The sequence below is a fragment of the Monodon monoceros genome, unplaced genomic scaffold, assembly GCF_005190385.1.
Source record: "Monodon monoceros isolate NGI ecotype Baffin Bay Population unplaced genomic scaffold, NGI_Narwhal_1 Super_Scaffold_2, whole genome shotgun sequence".
NCBI classification, from domain to species: domain Eukaryota; kingdom Metazoa; phylum Chordata; class Mammalia; order Artiodactyla; family Monodontidae; genus Monodon; species Monodon monoceros.
Genome location: NW_021703776.1, coordinates 99,025,420 through 99,035,839, shown reverse-complemented (window position 1 = coordinate 99,035,839; position 10,420 = coordinate 99,025,420). Strand labels below are relative to the sequence as shown.

Genomic DNA, 10,420 nt, shown 5'->3' with positions numbered 1-10,420 from the left:
CAGTTATCATCCAGGTCACATCCCTCAAGAATGCAGTCATGAGACAGAGAGAAGCCGCAAGAAAAATCTACAATCAACTCCTTAAGGGATGAGGTCAAGGCTGCTTCAAGTGTAGCTTCTGTCTGTCCTTCTGTCTGTCCTTCTGTCTGTGGAGGGCAGTAACCAACCTGCCAGCCCTCGGCCACACCCTGGCCGACTCCAGTGGGCCCGGGCTCTGCAGGGGGTGGGGACACCCTCCCAGTGTCCAGCCAGCTTGCCTCGGGATATCAGAGTGCAGCGAAAGGCTGGAGTTGGGTGGGCTCCGAGACGACAAACGGGGCTCACAGGAGAGAGGAGTCTCTGGCGTTTGGTGAATCCAGTCTCCACTGGGGCACACCTGCCTCTCTTTCCAGCCCTGCGGTCAGCTGGTTCCTGTGAAGTCATCGTCAGCAAGATATGGCTCAGAGCCATTCCCCAATCAATCCTGAGGTCACCAGATGGCCTAGGGAGAGGTGGAAACCCGTGCTGGGATTGTCAGGGAGTCGATGGAACCTCAGTATCATCAACCGGGGCAGAGCAGGGCCACCTGGGCTCAGGATGCAGGCCGCCAAAACCCAAACCTTAGAAATTGCCCTATCCCCACCCCTGCTGCCTTCTGGAATGTGTAGTCCCGGAGAGGTCCTTCTCAGAAGAAGGTTGTAAGCGCTGAAAAGGAGTAACACTAGCAGGGAACACTGGGAGCCGCGCGCGACGGCGGGGAGCCGGGAAAACGGACACGCGATGCTTTCTGGGACTTGAAGTCCAAGGGTTGACTCCGCGGTCGAACGGGAGTCCCGGGAGGCAAGCGCTGCAGAGAGCCTGAGAGCGGCCTGCTGGGGGTTGTAGTCTTCTTGTTGTCTAAGGCCCCGGACATTACTGGGAAACCTGGCACCCTAGGACTACAAGCCCGAGAAGCCCATGCGCAGGCAGTGGGGCGGGGCAGGACCGGAGGCTGGGGTGCCGCCTCCTCTGCAACGCCGGGCCCGGAGTCTTAGAACCCAGGGCCCGCAAGGGTCCTCGCGCGGCTGCCGCGATGCAGAAATACGAGAAGCTGGAGAAGATTGGGGAAGGTAATGGGACCACGAGATGTTCCTGCAAGATCTCTTTCTGCAGACCCTTTAGCATTCCTTGCATCCCGGGCTGCTGTACCGTCAGCAATACCCACAGACTCCAACCTCAGCACTGGCTGCAGCCCTGGCCCTGAGCTCAACACTCCTTGCAGACACCAATCCTCCCCCGTTAGCATTTCCCATAGACGCCCCCCTCCCAACCTTAGCACCCCTGTAGACCCACCTGCGACCTCTGCACGTGCTGCATTTCCTACCCCTGTCCTCAGCGCCACTTGCAGAACCTCACCCACAGTTCTCGCAGCAGACCTCCAACCTCAGCGTTCCTGCCGGCCCTCATTCCTCTCCCAGACCCCTGCTCCCTATTCTCAGACCCTCCAGAAGCTCGGCCTTTATTGTAGACCTCCTCACCCAGCAGCTGCAGCCTCTCCCTGTTGCAGACGCCCTTGAGCCATCTGCAGGCTCCTCCCTGCCACATCCCCCACTCCTCCAGGCGTCAGAAGTAACACACCCCCACGCTGCTTGCTCTCCCGGCAGGGACCGCCTGGGTTGGGGAAGGGTGCCCCATCCTTTCCCTCAGCCCTGACCTCCTTCCTCTAGGCACCTACGGAACAGTGTTCAAGGCCAAAAACCGGGAGACTCATGAGATCGTGGCTCTGAAACGGGTGAGGCTGGATGACGATGATGAGGTAGGACGGGGGCACTGGGGCCACGGAGGGGTTGAGGGCCTAGGCTGGGCGGGACGTGACTGTGGCCCACCGGGCCCCCTCCAATGTGTAGGGAGTGCCGAGTTCTGCCCTTCGGGAAATCTGCCTACTCAAGGAGCTGAAGCACAAAAACATCGTCAGGTGTGTAGATGGGTGGGGTCCTCCTTGCCTGTGTGGTCTGGTGGTGGGGGCTTCAGAGATGGGCTGGGCTGACACTGGGATAGTAGGTGCAGACTTGCGGCGCTGCCCGGCTGAGCACTCGCTTCTCCCTAGGCTCCACGACGTCCTGCACAGCGACAAGAAGCTGACTTTGGTTTTTGAGTTCTGTGACCAGGTGAAAGGGGGACTTGAGGGACAGTAGCCTTGGGAGGATATAGGGACCCAGACTGAGGTTAAACTCTATCCCATCCCCCACCCCCATCCCTTTTTTAGGACCTTAAGAAGTATTTCGACAGCTGCAATGGTGACCTAGATCCTGAAATTGTGAAGGTGAGGATACTGGTCTCCTGGGAGCTCACTGGGGCTGGGGTTGGCGTCCGGATTCAGTGGACATGCTCTCAGGCCCTGCACGGGGACACTCGGGGCACGAGGGGAGGAGAAAACCCTGGTTCTGTCTCCGAGAGCTTCCATCTTAGCAAAAGCACTTTCACGTGATCGCTTTGACCTGAAGGGAACACTCTGATGTCAGTGATAGGATTTACATTTGAGAGGCAGGAAAATGAGGTTCAGAGAGATTCATTCATTCAACAAATACGTACTGAATGCTTTGCAGTGTGCCAAGCACTGTTCTAGGCCCAGGTTCCAGGGCAAAGAAGTGCTGAATGATAATACAGCACAGCATATACGTTGTTGGTTATGATGTTCGTGTTCAAACGAGGCCAGGTAGGGGGGAGATCAGTGTGGGCTGGAAAGGTAGGAAGGCCCACCAAGTTGTCAGTTCTGGAAAGGTGGGGACCGGGGCCCCCGTTCACCTTTCGAGTACCCAGCAAAGAACGAAGTAGATCCTCGATAATGAAGGGGTGATGCTGGGCCGAGCTTGGTGCTGAAAGACTGCTGGGGTTTCAAGGCAAAGCAGAGGGGAGCGTGACCCATCGTTGGGCCTGCTTCCAGACGGTTCGATGAACTCCTCCCTGCCCCTCCCCCAGTCGTTCCTCTTCCAGCTGCTAAAAGGCCTGGGATTCTGTCACAGCCGAAACGTGCTACACAGGGACCTGAAGCCTCAGAACCTGCTCATAAACAGGGTACCTCTGGGCGAGAGGACGGGACCTCAGGGAGGCTGGCGTGGGATGAGGGGAGCTGGACGGGAAGGCGGGAGCGGGGGGGGGGGGCTGCCCTCAGACTGTGGAAGAGCCCCTCTCCGTGCCCCTCCCCCTCCCCCTCAGAATGGGGAGCTGAAATTGGCTGATTTCGGCTTGGCTCGCGCCTTTGGGATCCCTGTTCGCTGTTACTCAGCTGAGGTGAGCTGCGGGGCGGGAAGTGGGGGTGAGGGAGGAAGTCCCCAGCCAGCATCCCTCAGCTCCTCCGGGACTCCTCTCTGAGCGCTCTCCTCCCCAGCCCTCAAACTGGGGGTCCCTGTGGTGGGGTCCTTTCCAGGTGGTCACGCTGTGGTACCGCCCACCGGATGTCCTCTTTGGGGCCAAGCTGTACTCCACGTCCATTGACATGTGGTCGGCGGGCTGCATCTTCGCAGGTGACACGCCGGGATCTGCGGGGGCAACTCCGTCTCCCGTTTGAGTGAACAAAGAGGGTCTGGAGGGTCCCCTCTGGGGAAGGGAGTGGGGCCCCTGGGTGGGGAGGAGGCAGGGCAGGGCTGTGGGGGGGGCTTCTTCGCCTGTCACCCCCGCCCCCCGCCTCTCTCCCAGAGCTGGCCAACGCGGGGCGGCCCCTGTTTCCTGGCAACGACGTAGATGACCAGCTGAAGAGGATCTTCCGATATTCTTCCATCTCCCTTCACCTCAGGCCCCCTGGGAGGGGATCTGGAAGGCCCTGGAGCTCAGAGTGAAGGCAGGGAGGGCGGCGGTGGGCTGGGCTAGGCCTGGGGGTGCCTCAGGGCTTCTCCTGAGGGCAGAGGGTGCCCGCCGCCAGCTGGAGAGCGCGCAGCCTGTAGGCAAGGAGGGCTCACTCCTCCAACCGAGAGCCGAATCCTTAGGCTGAAGGAGCCGAAGGGAGCAGGGGGACGATTAGTGAGAGTGGGGGACTGCTGACCGCTTCATCAGGACCACGGACCTCAGGGTTTAGGTCAAAGTCGTTAACGGCTATACAGAACCTGGCCTGCAGAAAACGGCACGCAGCTGGGACTGCGTATGAGGGTCGCGTGGGCCGGGGGCCGCCTTCTGTCGTGAGCTGGGGGATAAAGTGAGGGGGGCAGGGGTGGGTATGAGGAATCCCCCTTCCCCAGGGGAAGAGCCCCTCACCTGCCCCTTTCCACCTGAGTGATCCTTGACCCCGTGGACACGCTGCTGGGGACACCGACCGAGGAGCAGTGGCCCGCCATGACCAAGCTGCCGGACTATAAGGTGTGACGGGTAATGGGCTCATGCGTGGTTCGTCAGTGGCGCCCCTTAGGTCCTGGCCCTAGCAGCCTCCAGGCCCCCGCACCCCTGGCTGACTCACCCTGCCCCCCACAGCCCTACCCGATGTACCCAGCCACAACGTCCCTGGTGAACGTCGTGCCCAAGCTCAGTGCCACAGGGAGGGACCTGCTGCAGGTGACCAAGGGCAGGGTACGGGGGCTGGGGCCGGGGCACTTGTTGGGAGGGACCCGGGGAGCGCGGGGCTCTGGGCGTGAACCTGCCTCGCCTTCTTCTGTGCGTCCAGAACCTCCTGAAGTGTAACCCGGTCCAGCGCATCTCAGCAGAAGAGGCCCTGCAGCACCCCTACTTCTCCGACTTCTGCCCCCCCTAGGCTCCAGGCCCCCGGCAGCCAGGCTGGGGCCTGGCCTATTTAAGCCCCCTCTGGGGAGGGGAGGAAAGGCAGGGATGCACGGTGTGCCAAGCTCCAGCTGTGCTGGGCCCAACCAGGGTGGAGGCGCCCTAACCCGTGTTCTTCACTCCCTCCGTGGACTTTATTTAATTTCATAAATTGGCTCGTTTCCCACAGTCTGGCTGATGTGCTGGAAAAGTGGCTCTGGGCGGGGGGGGCGTGGTGCTGGGGGCGCCTGAGGCTCTGTTTCCTTCCCCACCCTCTGCAACCCTGCTTCCAGCTCCAACACAACCCAGCTGTCCAGCCCTGGCTCTGCTACTCTGAGTGGCTGGAGGCTGGGGGTTGGAGGCTATGACCCTTACCCTTAGGTCTGCACCAGACCCTTACCCTTAGGCGCTGCCACCACACGTGTGCGTATGTGCTCGTGCCCTTCCCTTTCTCTGCCCAGGAGGCGTTAGGCTCCCAGTGTCTGAGAGCAAGGATGGGCTTCCACCAGAATGGGGAGAAAAGAGCCGGGCCTTTCTTTATGGTTCTTGTCCCACGTGTACCCGCCCTGCCACTTCTCTCTTCATGCCCCCCACACCCAGGCCCTCAGGCTGGGACAGGAGGCACCCAAAGCAGTGGTTGGGAGCGCCCCCTCCCCGGTTCCCTTATTTGTCATTTTCCAGTATTTAGGGTGCCGAGAAGGAGCTGAGAAAGCGGGCCTGGGCGTGTGCTTACTGGCAGGGGTGGGAAGGGAGGGCCTGGGCTCCCCGCCCCCCAAGCTGGGGCCTGCAATTCTTGTGCAAAGGTTGCGGAAGCAGGAGCGGTTCCTGTGCGGGGCGGGCAGGCTGACACTCGGTCCCAAGTGTGAGAAAGTCACAAATGCCTAAGACAGGACAGCAGCTTGTGTTCTTGGAAGCGGGCTAGCCACGCCAGCTTCTCCCCACCTGCTCCGCCGCTTCTTGCCGGGCTCTGGATCAGAGCCTTCTGCCAGCCCTTCCCTGATCGGACCCCAAGTGCGGCTGTCCTAGCATCGCCGCCTCTGCCTTCACACCCGGCTTTGGGCTGCGTTCACTCTGAGATGTCGGTTTGACAAACTCATTCACACTGAGGTTCAAGTGACCCATGCCCGCTTACTATTCTTCTCTCGTCGAGAGATTTCTGGAGGTTAACGTTTCAGACATCACGTCTGCTGGGTGATGGCTGGCAGAGGTCTTGTGCCCGAGTAGGGCTGACTGTGGCCTGGCTGGTCTGCCTGTAAGTGGAACAGCTGAGGCTGAGGCACTAGAACTTTATTTGGGGTGAAGGTGGAAAGACACGTGCGGGCTGGCCACGTCCAGGATGTCAGGGTGCGGCCGTGAAGACGCAGACGCCCCATCTAGAGCTGGGTGACGAGGTAGCAGGTGCGTTGAGAGGAAGAGAGCGTCTTGGTGACGGCACAGGGAGGGGTGGGAGGCCTGGGGAGACACGGACCATGGCCCTGGGATGGGAGGACTCTCACCCACTGCCCTGCCCCTGCCCTCCAGACTGGAACTGCCCCATCTCCCTTGACCTTAGGGGGCCATTTCTTGTTACCTGGAGCCCAGGCTGAGGTGGGGAACTGGGGTTCGTTGGCTGCCCAGCCCTTCCTGAAGCTGTGGGAGGAGAGTCAGAGATTGGGGGTGGTGGCGGCGGGGATCCTCCCTCCCAGAGAGCAGCCAAGGTCACTGCACACCCCTCCCCCATCACTTTTTCTCAGCTGGGTGGGGGTGTGTTCTACACTTAGGAGGAGGGGCTCAGCACCCACAGTGGAGACGGCAGGGGAGGAGGAGGGGGCTATTACCAGGTTGGCGCTGGAGTGCCTTTGGGAGCGCTTTTGGTTCCAGAAGTATCCCAGGACTCTGTCCCGGAACACCTGGGGGAAGCAGTGCTGGAGGTGGCCAGCGCATACCTGACCCCTGGATCCTGCGGCTTGACTCTGCCCGCCTCCCACAGCTGGAGCCCAGGCCCACCCACCTCACAGAGGTAGTCCAGGATCTCAAGGACAGTGAGCAGGCTGGCACCGATGAACAGCCCCATCTGGCCCCCAATGTCACCTGTGGAGACCGGGTCACCTGTCAGCTCACCGCTACCTGCTCTGCCCACACCTCCCCAGGCCGCAGGTTGCCTGCACGCGCACGCACACACGCACGCACACACGCACCGAGCAGCTCCGACATTTCGTAGGCCTTCTTCTGCTCCACCGTCTCGTAGTTGAGGGCCTCAAAGAAGATGTCCAGCATCAGCACATTCTCCCTGGAGGAAGAGAGGCCAAGAGTGTTCGCTGGACGCCCCCAGTGCCAGCTGCTGGCAGGAACAGGTGCCCCATTCTCTGGTCTCTGAGTCCTTTCATGAGCCTTGGGGAGGGGTGTCACCGTCCCCATTTTCAGAAGAGCTGGCATCAGAAAGGTTAAGCAGCTTGTCCAGAGTCCCCGAGCCCGGTAATGATGTGTAGCTTGGTGTCCCATCCCTGGGCCCTGCACACGGAGGCTCGGCCCGGAGGCTCGGTGCTCGCCTTAACCCCGGGCCCCCGGGCCCCCGGCCCCCTGCGGGGCTCACGCGATGTAGGCCTCGCTGCGGTTGTGTTTCCGGGCCAGGTAGCGGGCGGCGGCGCGGCTCGGCATCCGCACCATGGAGAGCTCCTTGGCGTAGCGCGTGCTGGCGCACGGGTTGGGACAGGTGCACGCGTCCTTCTGCAGCATGGCGTCTGCGGGCCACAGGCGCCTGGGTCAGGGCCGCCCGCCCCACGGGGTCGGGGTCGCGGGTAGAGCGGGGTGGGGACGGGATGCGGGAGAGGCTTGCCCCTTACCCAGCGCCGGGTGGGCACAGTCCTTGTACTGCGGGGGGCTGCACACTGGCGCGCCGCCTGCACGGGGCGGAGGAGACAGCTTCAGGAGCGGCACCCCCCAGGCCTCCCCGCCTCCCCGGACCCCCTCCTCCGCTGCCCCCAGCCCCTTACCTGGCATATGCATCATTCGGCAGCCGCACTTCCGAGCCACATAGCGGCTCTCGCAGGCCAGGCGACACCCTATTAGACTATAGGGAGGGCTGGGGCCTAGGCTGGGCCTGGGGGGATCCAGAGGACCAGAGGGTTCCGGCTCAAAGTCAGGGTCCAGAGAGACAGAGCTGCAGTCACCCCAGGGTGGCGGCAGGAAGCTCAGCTGTAGGCAGAAAAGTTAAGGAGGCTCTGGGAGAAGTGGAGGCCTGCGTAGAACGCGAGATCACTGGGACAGTTCTGAGGAGCTGGGGCTGGGGTCTGAGGTGGCGTGGGCTCAGGAGGGAGTCGGAGCCCGGTTTCGGAGGCACCAGAGAGGATGCTTGCTGCTTCTGGCAGGACACAAAAGTCTGGTAGCCAGGGGCTGCCCCGAAGCCCAGCTGGTCAATGAGCGGCGGCTCCTCCTGGCTGTGGACCTGCACTCGGATCCCCACCTCAAACGGCGTCTCCTCTGTAGGGAAGGGGGGACCCTGAGTCCCAAGAGGCCCCCTCCTGCAGCCCCCTCTCCCCAGGGCTGTGACCAACTAAACCCACCCACTTCCCACGGGAAAGGACAGGCCTGGGCCCCCACACACACACACCTCCACTTCTTCCCAGGGCCTTCTGCACCCCACCTGCCACTCCCCGGCCTCGCCCGTGCGCCCCCGCACCCGTGTCCCTCCACACGGGCAGGTACTCATCCTGCTGCACGTCCAGCAGCACCTCCAGCCCGTTGCCCATGCCGCCCTTGGGAGTGGTGAGCAGCTCTGCCCCTTCGGCGCCAGAGTTAAAGGTGTAGCACTGCCCCATGCGGGTGAAGACCTGGGGCAGGGCAGACAGATGGCAGACTTCACCAGGGAACCAGGAGCTCAGGCGGCCCTTTCCCCTGGGCCAGTGCGAGGACCGTGGGACCCCTCCCTCCCCATCCTCTATCTGGGTCTCTTCTTTGAACACTGAAGCCCACATCTTAATGCCCCGAGACCCTCCCTCAACCGGCACATGTAGCTGGACCCTCGCTGCACTGTGACCAGCTAACCCTGCCCCTCTCTCGCAGGAAAGGACAGGCTTGGACCCTCCAGTTCCTCGCTCCCACCTCCGCCCCCAGCCCAGGGCACAGCCTGCAGGGCAAGTGTTTCTTTGGAGACTGGCATGAGGAAGAGGGGCCCAGCTGCCCCCCTTCAGGTCTGGCAGCATGTGGAAGAGGCAGCGGGGAAACCAGCACCCTCCCCCTGGCAGAGAGGAGGGTCTCCTGCCCTAGAACACCAGATCCCTCCACCCCCCAGGAGCAGGCTCTCCACAGACCAGACCTTGGGCCCAGAGCCAGCCTGGGTGAGTGCCCCTGGCTGGGAGGCGTGACCTTGCATGCTGCAGTCCAGCTGAGCAGCAGGGAGGGGCCCAAGGAGGACAGCTTCCTGGCTGAACAGAAAGGCACTGGTGGGGTGGGGAAGGAAAGGATCCCCCAGCATGGCTGTTAAGGTTCCCTGGCTCTGGGGGAGTGTGGGTCGGCAAGGCCCGGCAGGGACCGCCTGGCGCTCCCGGGCCCCTGGCTGGACGGATCGGGCGGCCGGCTCACCGTGGTGAAGTTCTCGGGCCCGCACAGCCAGCCTCGGTAGCGGCAGGCCAGCAGCATGTCCTCGAGGGCGTGCCCGGCCCGGGCGTAGAGCCTGGCCACGTCGAAGGTGGGGCTGGGCATGAAGCCGGGTGGCGCAGGGGGCTGGCCCAGGGCACGCAGGTAGGCAGCGTGCTCCGTGGGCTCCAGGCCCAGCAGTGCGGGCCCAGCCCAGTGCAGGTCATTGGGCGTGAGGCGTGAGCGGCGCAGCGGGTTGATGTTGCACAGGGTGACGGCCGGGAAGGTGAGCCGGCGGCTCTCACGCTCCTCCAGGGCCGTCTCGTGGTGGAACTCCCCGTAGTAGCGCACCCTCCCAGCCACCTGGTAGAGGAGGGTGGCCAGTGCCAGGAGCACGGCTGTGGTCCACAGCCCCCGGCGCGCCATCGGGCCCCCCGGGCCGAAGACGTGGACCAGGCCGTGCATCGAGCAGCTGCTGGCAAACACGCGGATGTCTGAGGCTGGCGACTGGGCCTCCTCCAGCCCTGAGGGGCGCTTCATGGCCGGAGCCCAGGGCGTGGGGGAGAACCAAGCTACAGAGGCTTAGGAGGAGAGAGGGTTGGTCCGAGGACTGGAGGGGCTGAGAAGGGGGTTCAGAGGGTCAGGCAGGGGTCACGCGGGTGTTGGGCCAGGAGAGGAGAGGGTGGGGAGGTACTGGCCTGGCCGGTCCAGCTCGGCCTCCTCCAGGACCTGGCTGTGGCTCTGCTGGGCGCGGTGCTGGGCTGGGGGCTCCGAGGCAGAGACCAGGTAGGGTGCAGCCGACGAGGCCAGCAGGGCGGCTCTGCTGGAGGCGGTTCTGCTGAGCCGGAGCTGCAGAGGATCGGCTTTCAGCGGCCTGGGGGGCGGGGAGGTCCCTGGGGCCCCAGGCGGAGCCATTAGTGCAGCGTGGGGGGGAGGCCTGGCTGTGGAGACCAGAGGCGCCAGCAGGAAACCACAGCAATCCCGGGTAGGCTTGAGGGGAGCCGAGAGAGAACTTGGGGCCGGGGGTGCCCTCGGGGCCCTCTAGGTCCCCAGCTGCAGCCCCCGTATGTCGGGCCTGAGGGTCAGCCGCTGACCCTTGGCCCCGTCCCCATCCTCTGCCCTCTCCTCCCTTCCCCTAACCTCACGCGAGACCATCTGCCCTTTC

At 63.2% G+C, this 10,420-nt stretch overlaps 2 protein-coding genes across 4 annotated transcripts; one reads left to right on the top strand and one right to left on the bottom strand.

The window, feature by feature from the left end:
- The first annotated feature begins 985 nt into the window (after nucleotides 1-985).
- On the top strand, nucleotides 986-4,883 carry CDK5 (cyclin dependent kinase 5). The gene is made up of 12 exons (XM_029233373.1): nucleotides 986-1,088; nucleotides 1,686-1,774; nucleotides 1,866-1,933; nucleotides 2,066-2,126; nucleotides 2,225-2,281; nucleotides 2,938-3,033; nucleotides 3,175-3,249; nucleotides 3,386-3,482; nucleotides 3,655-3,724; nucleotides 4,248-4,308; nucleotides 4,420-4,500; nucleotides 4,610-4,883. Exons 1-12 carry the CDS (start codon nucleotides 1,052-1,054, stop codon nucleotides 4,694-4,696), a joined length of 879 nt encoding a protein of 292 aa, XP_029089206.1. The 5' UTR covers nucleotides 986-1,051; the 3' UTR covers nucleotides 4,697-4,883.
- A 1,090-nt stretch (nucleotides 4,884-5,973) lies between these two features.
- Nucleotides 5,974-9,816, bottom strand: ASIC3 (acid sensing ion channel subunit 3). Of its 3 annotated transcripts, none has more exons than XM_029233835.1 (11): nucleotides 9,262-9,816; nucleotides 8,360-8,510; nucleotides 8,033-8,160; nucleotides 7,674-7,875; nucleotides 7,524-7,580; nucleotides 7,274-7,421; nucleotides 6,879-6,970; nucleotides 6,692-6,771; nucleotides 6,519-6,590; nucleotides 6,272-6,330; nucleotides 5,974-6,153 (listed from the first exon to the last, which is right to left on the bottom strand). In XM_029233835.1, exons 1-11 carry the CDS (start codon nucleotides 9,793-9,795, stop codon nucleotides 6,075-6,077), a joined length of 1,602 nt encoding a protein of 533 aa, XP_029089668.1. In that variant the 5' UTR covers nucleotides 9,796-9,816; the 3' UTR covers nucleotides 5,974-6,074. The 3 variants fall into 3 exon arrangements, with proteins under 3 accessions (XP_029089668.1, XP_029089666.1, XP_029089667.1); XM_029233833.1 differs by having other exon boundaries at nucleotides 5,980-6,176; nucleotides 9,262-9,795; XM_029233834.1 differs by lacking the exon at nucleotides 6,272-6,330 and having other exon boundaries at nucleotides 5,980-6,153; nucleotides 9,262-9,795.
- Nucleotides 9,817-10,420: the final 604 nt, after the last annotated feature.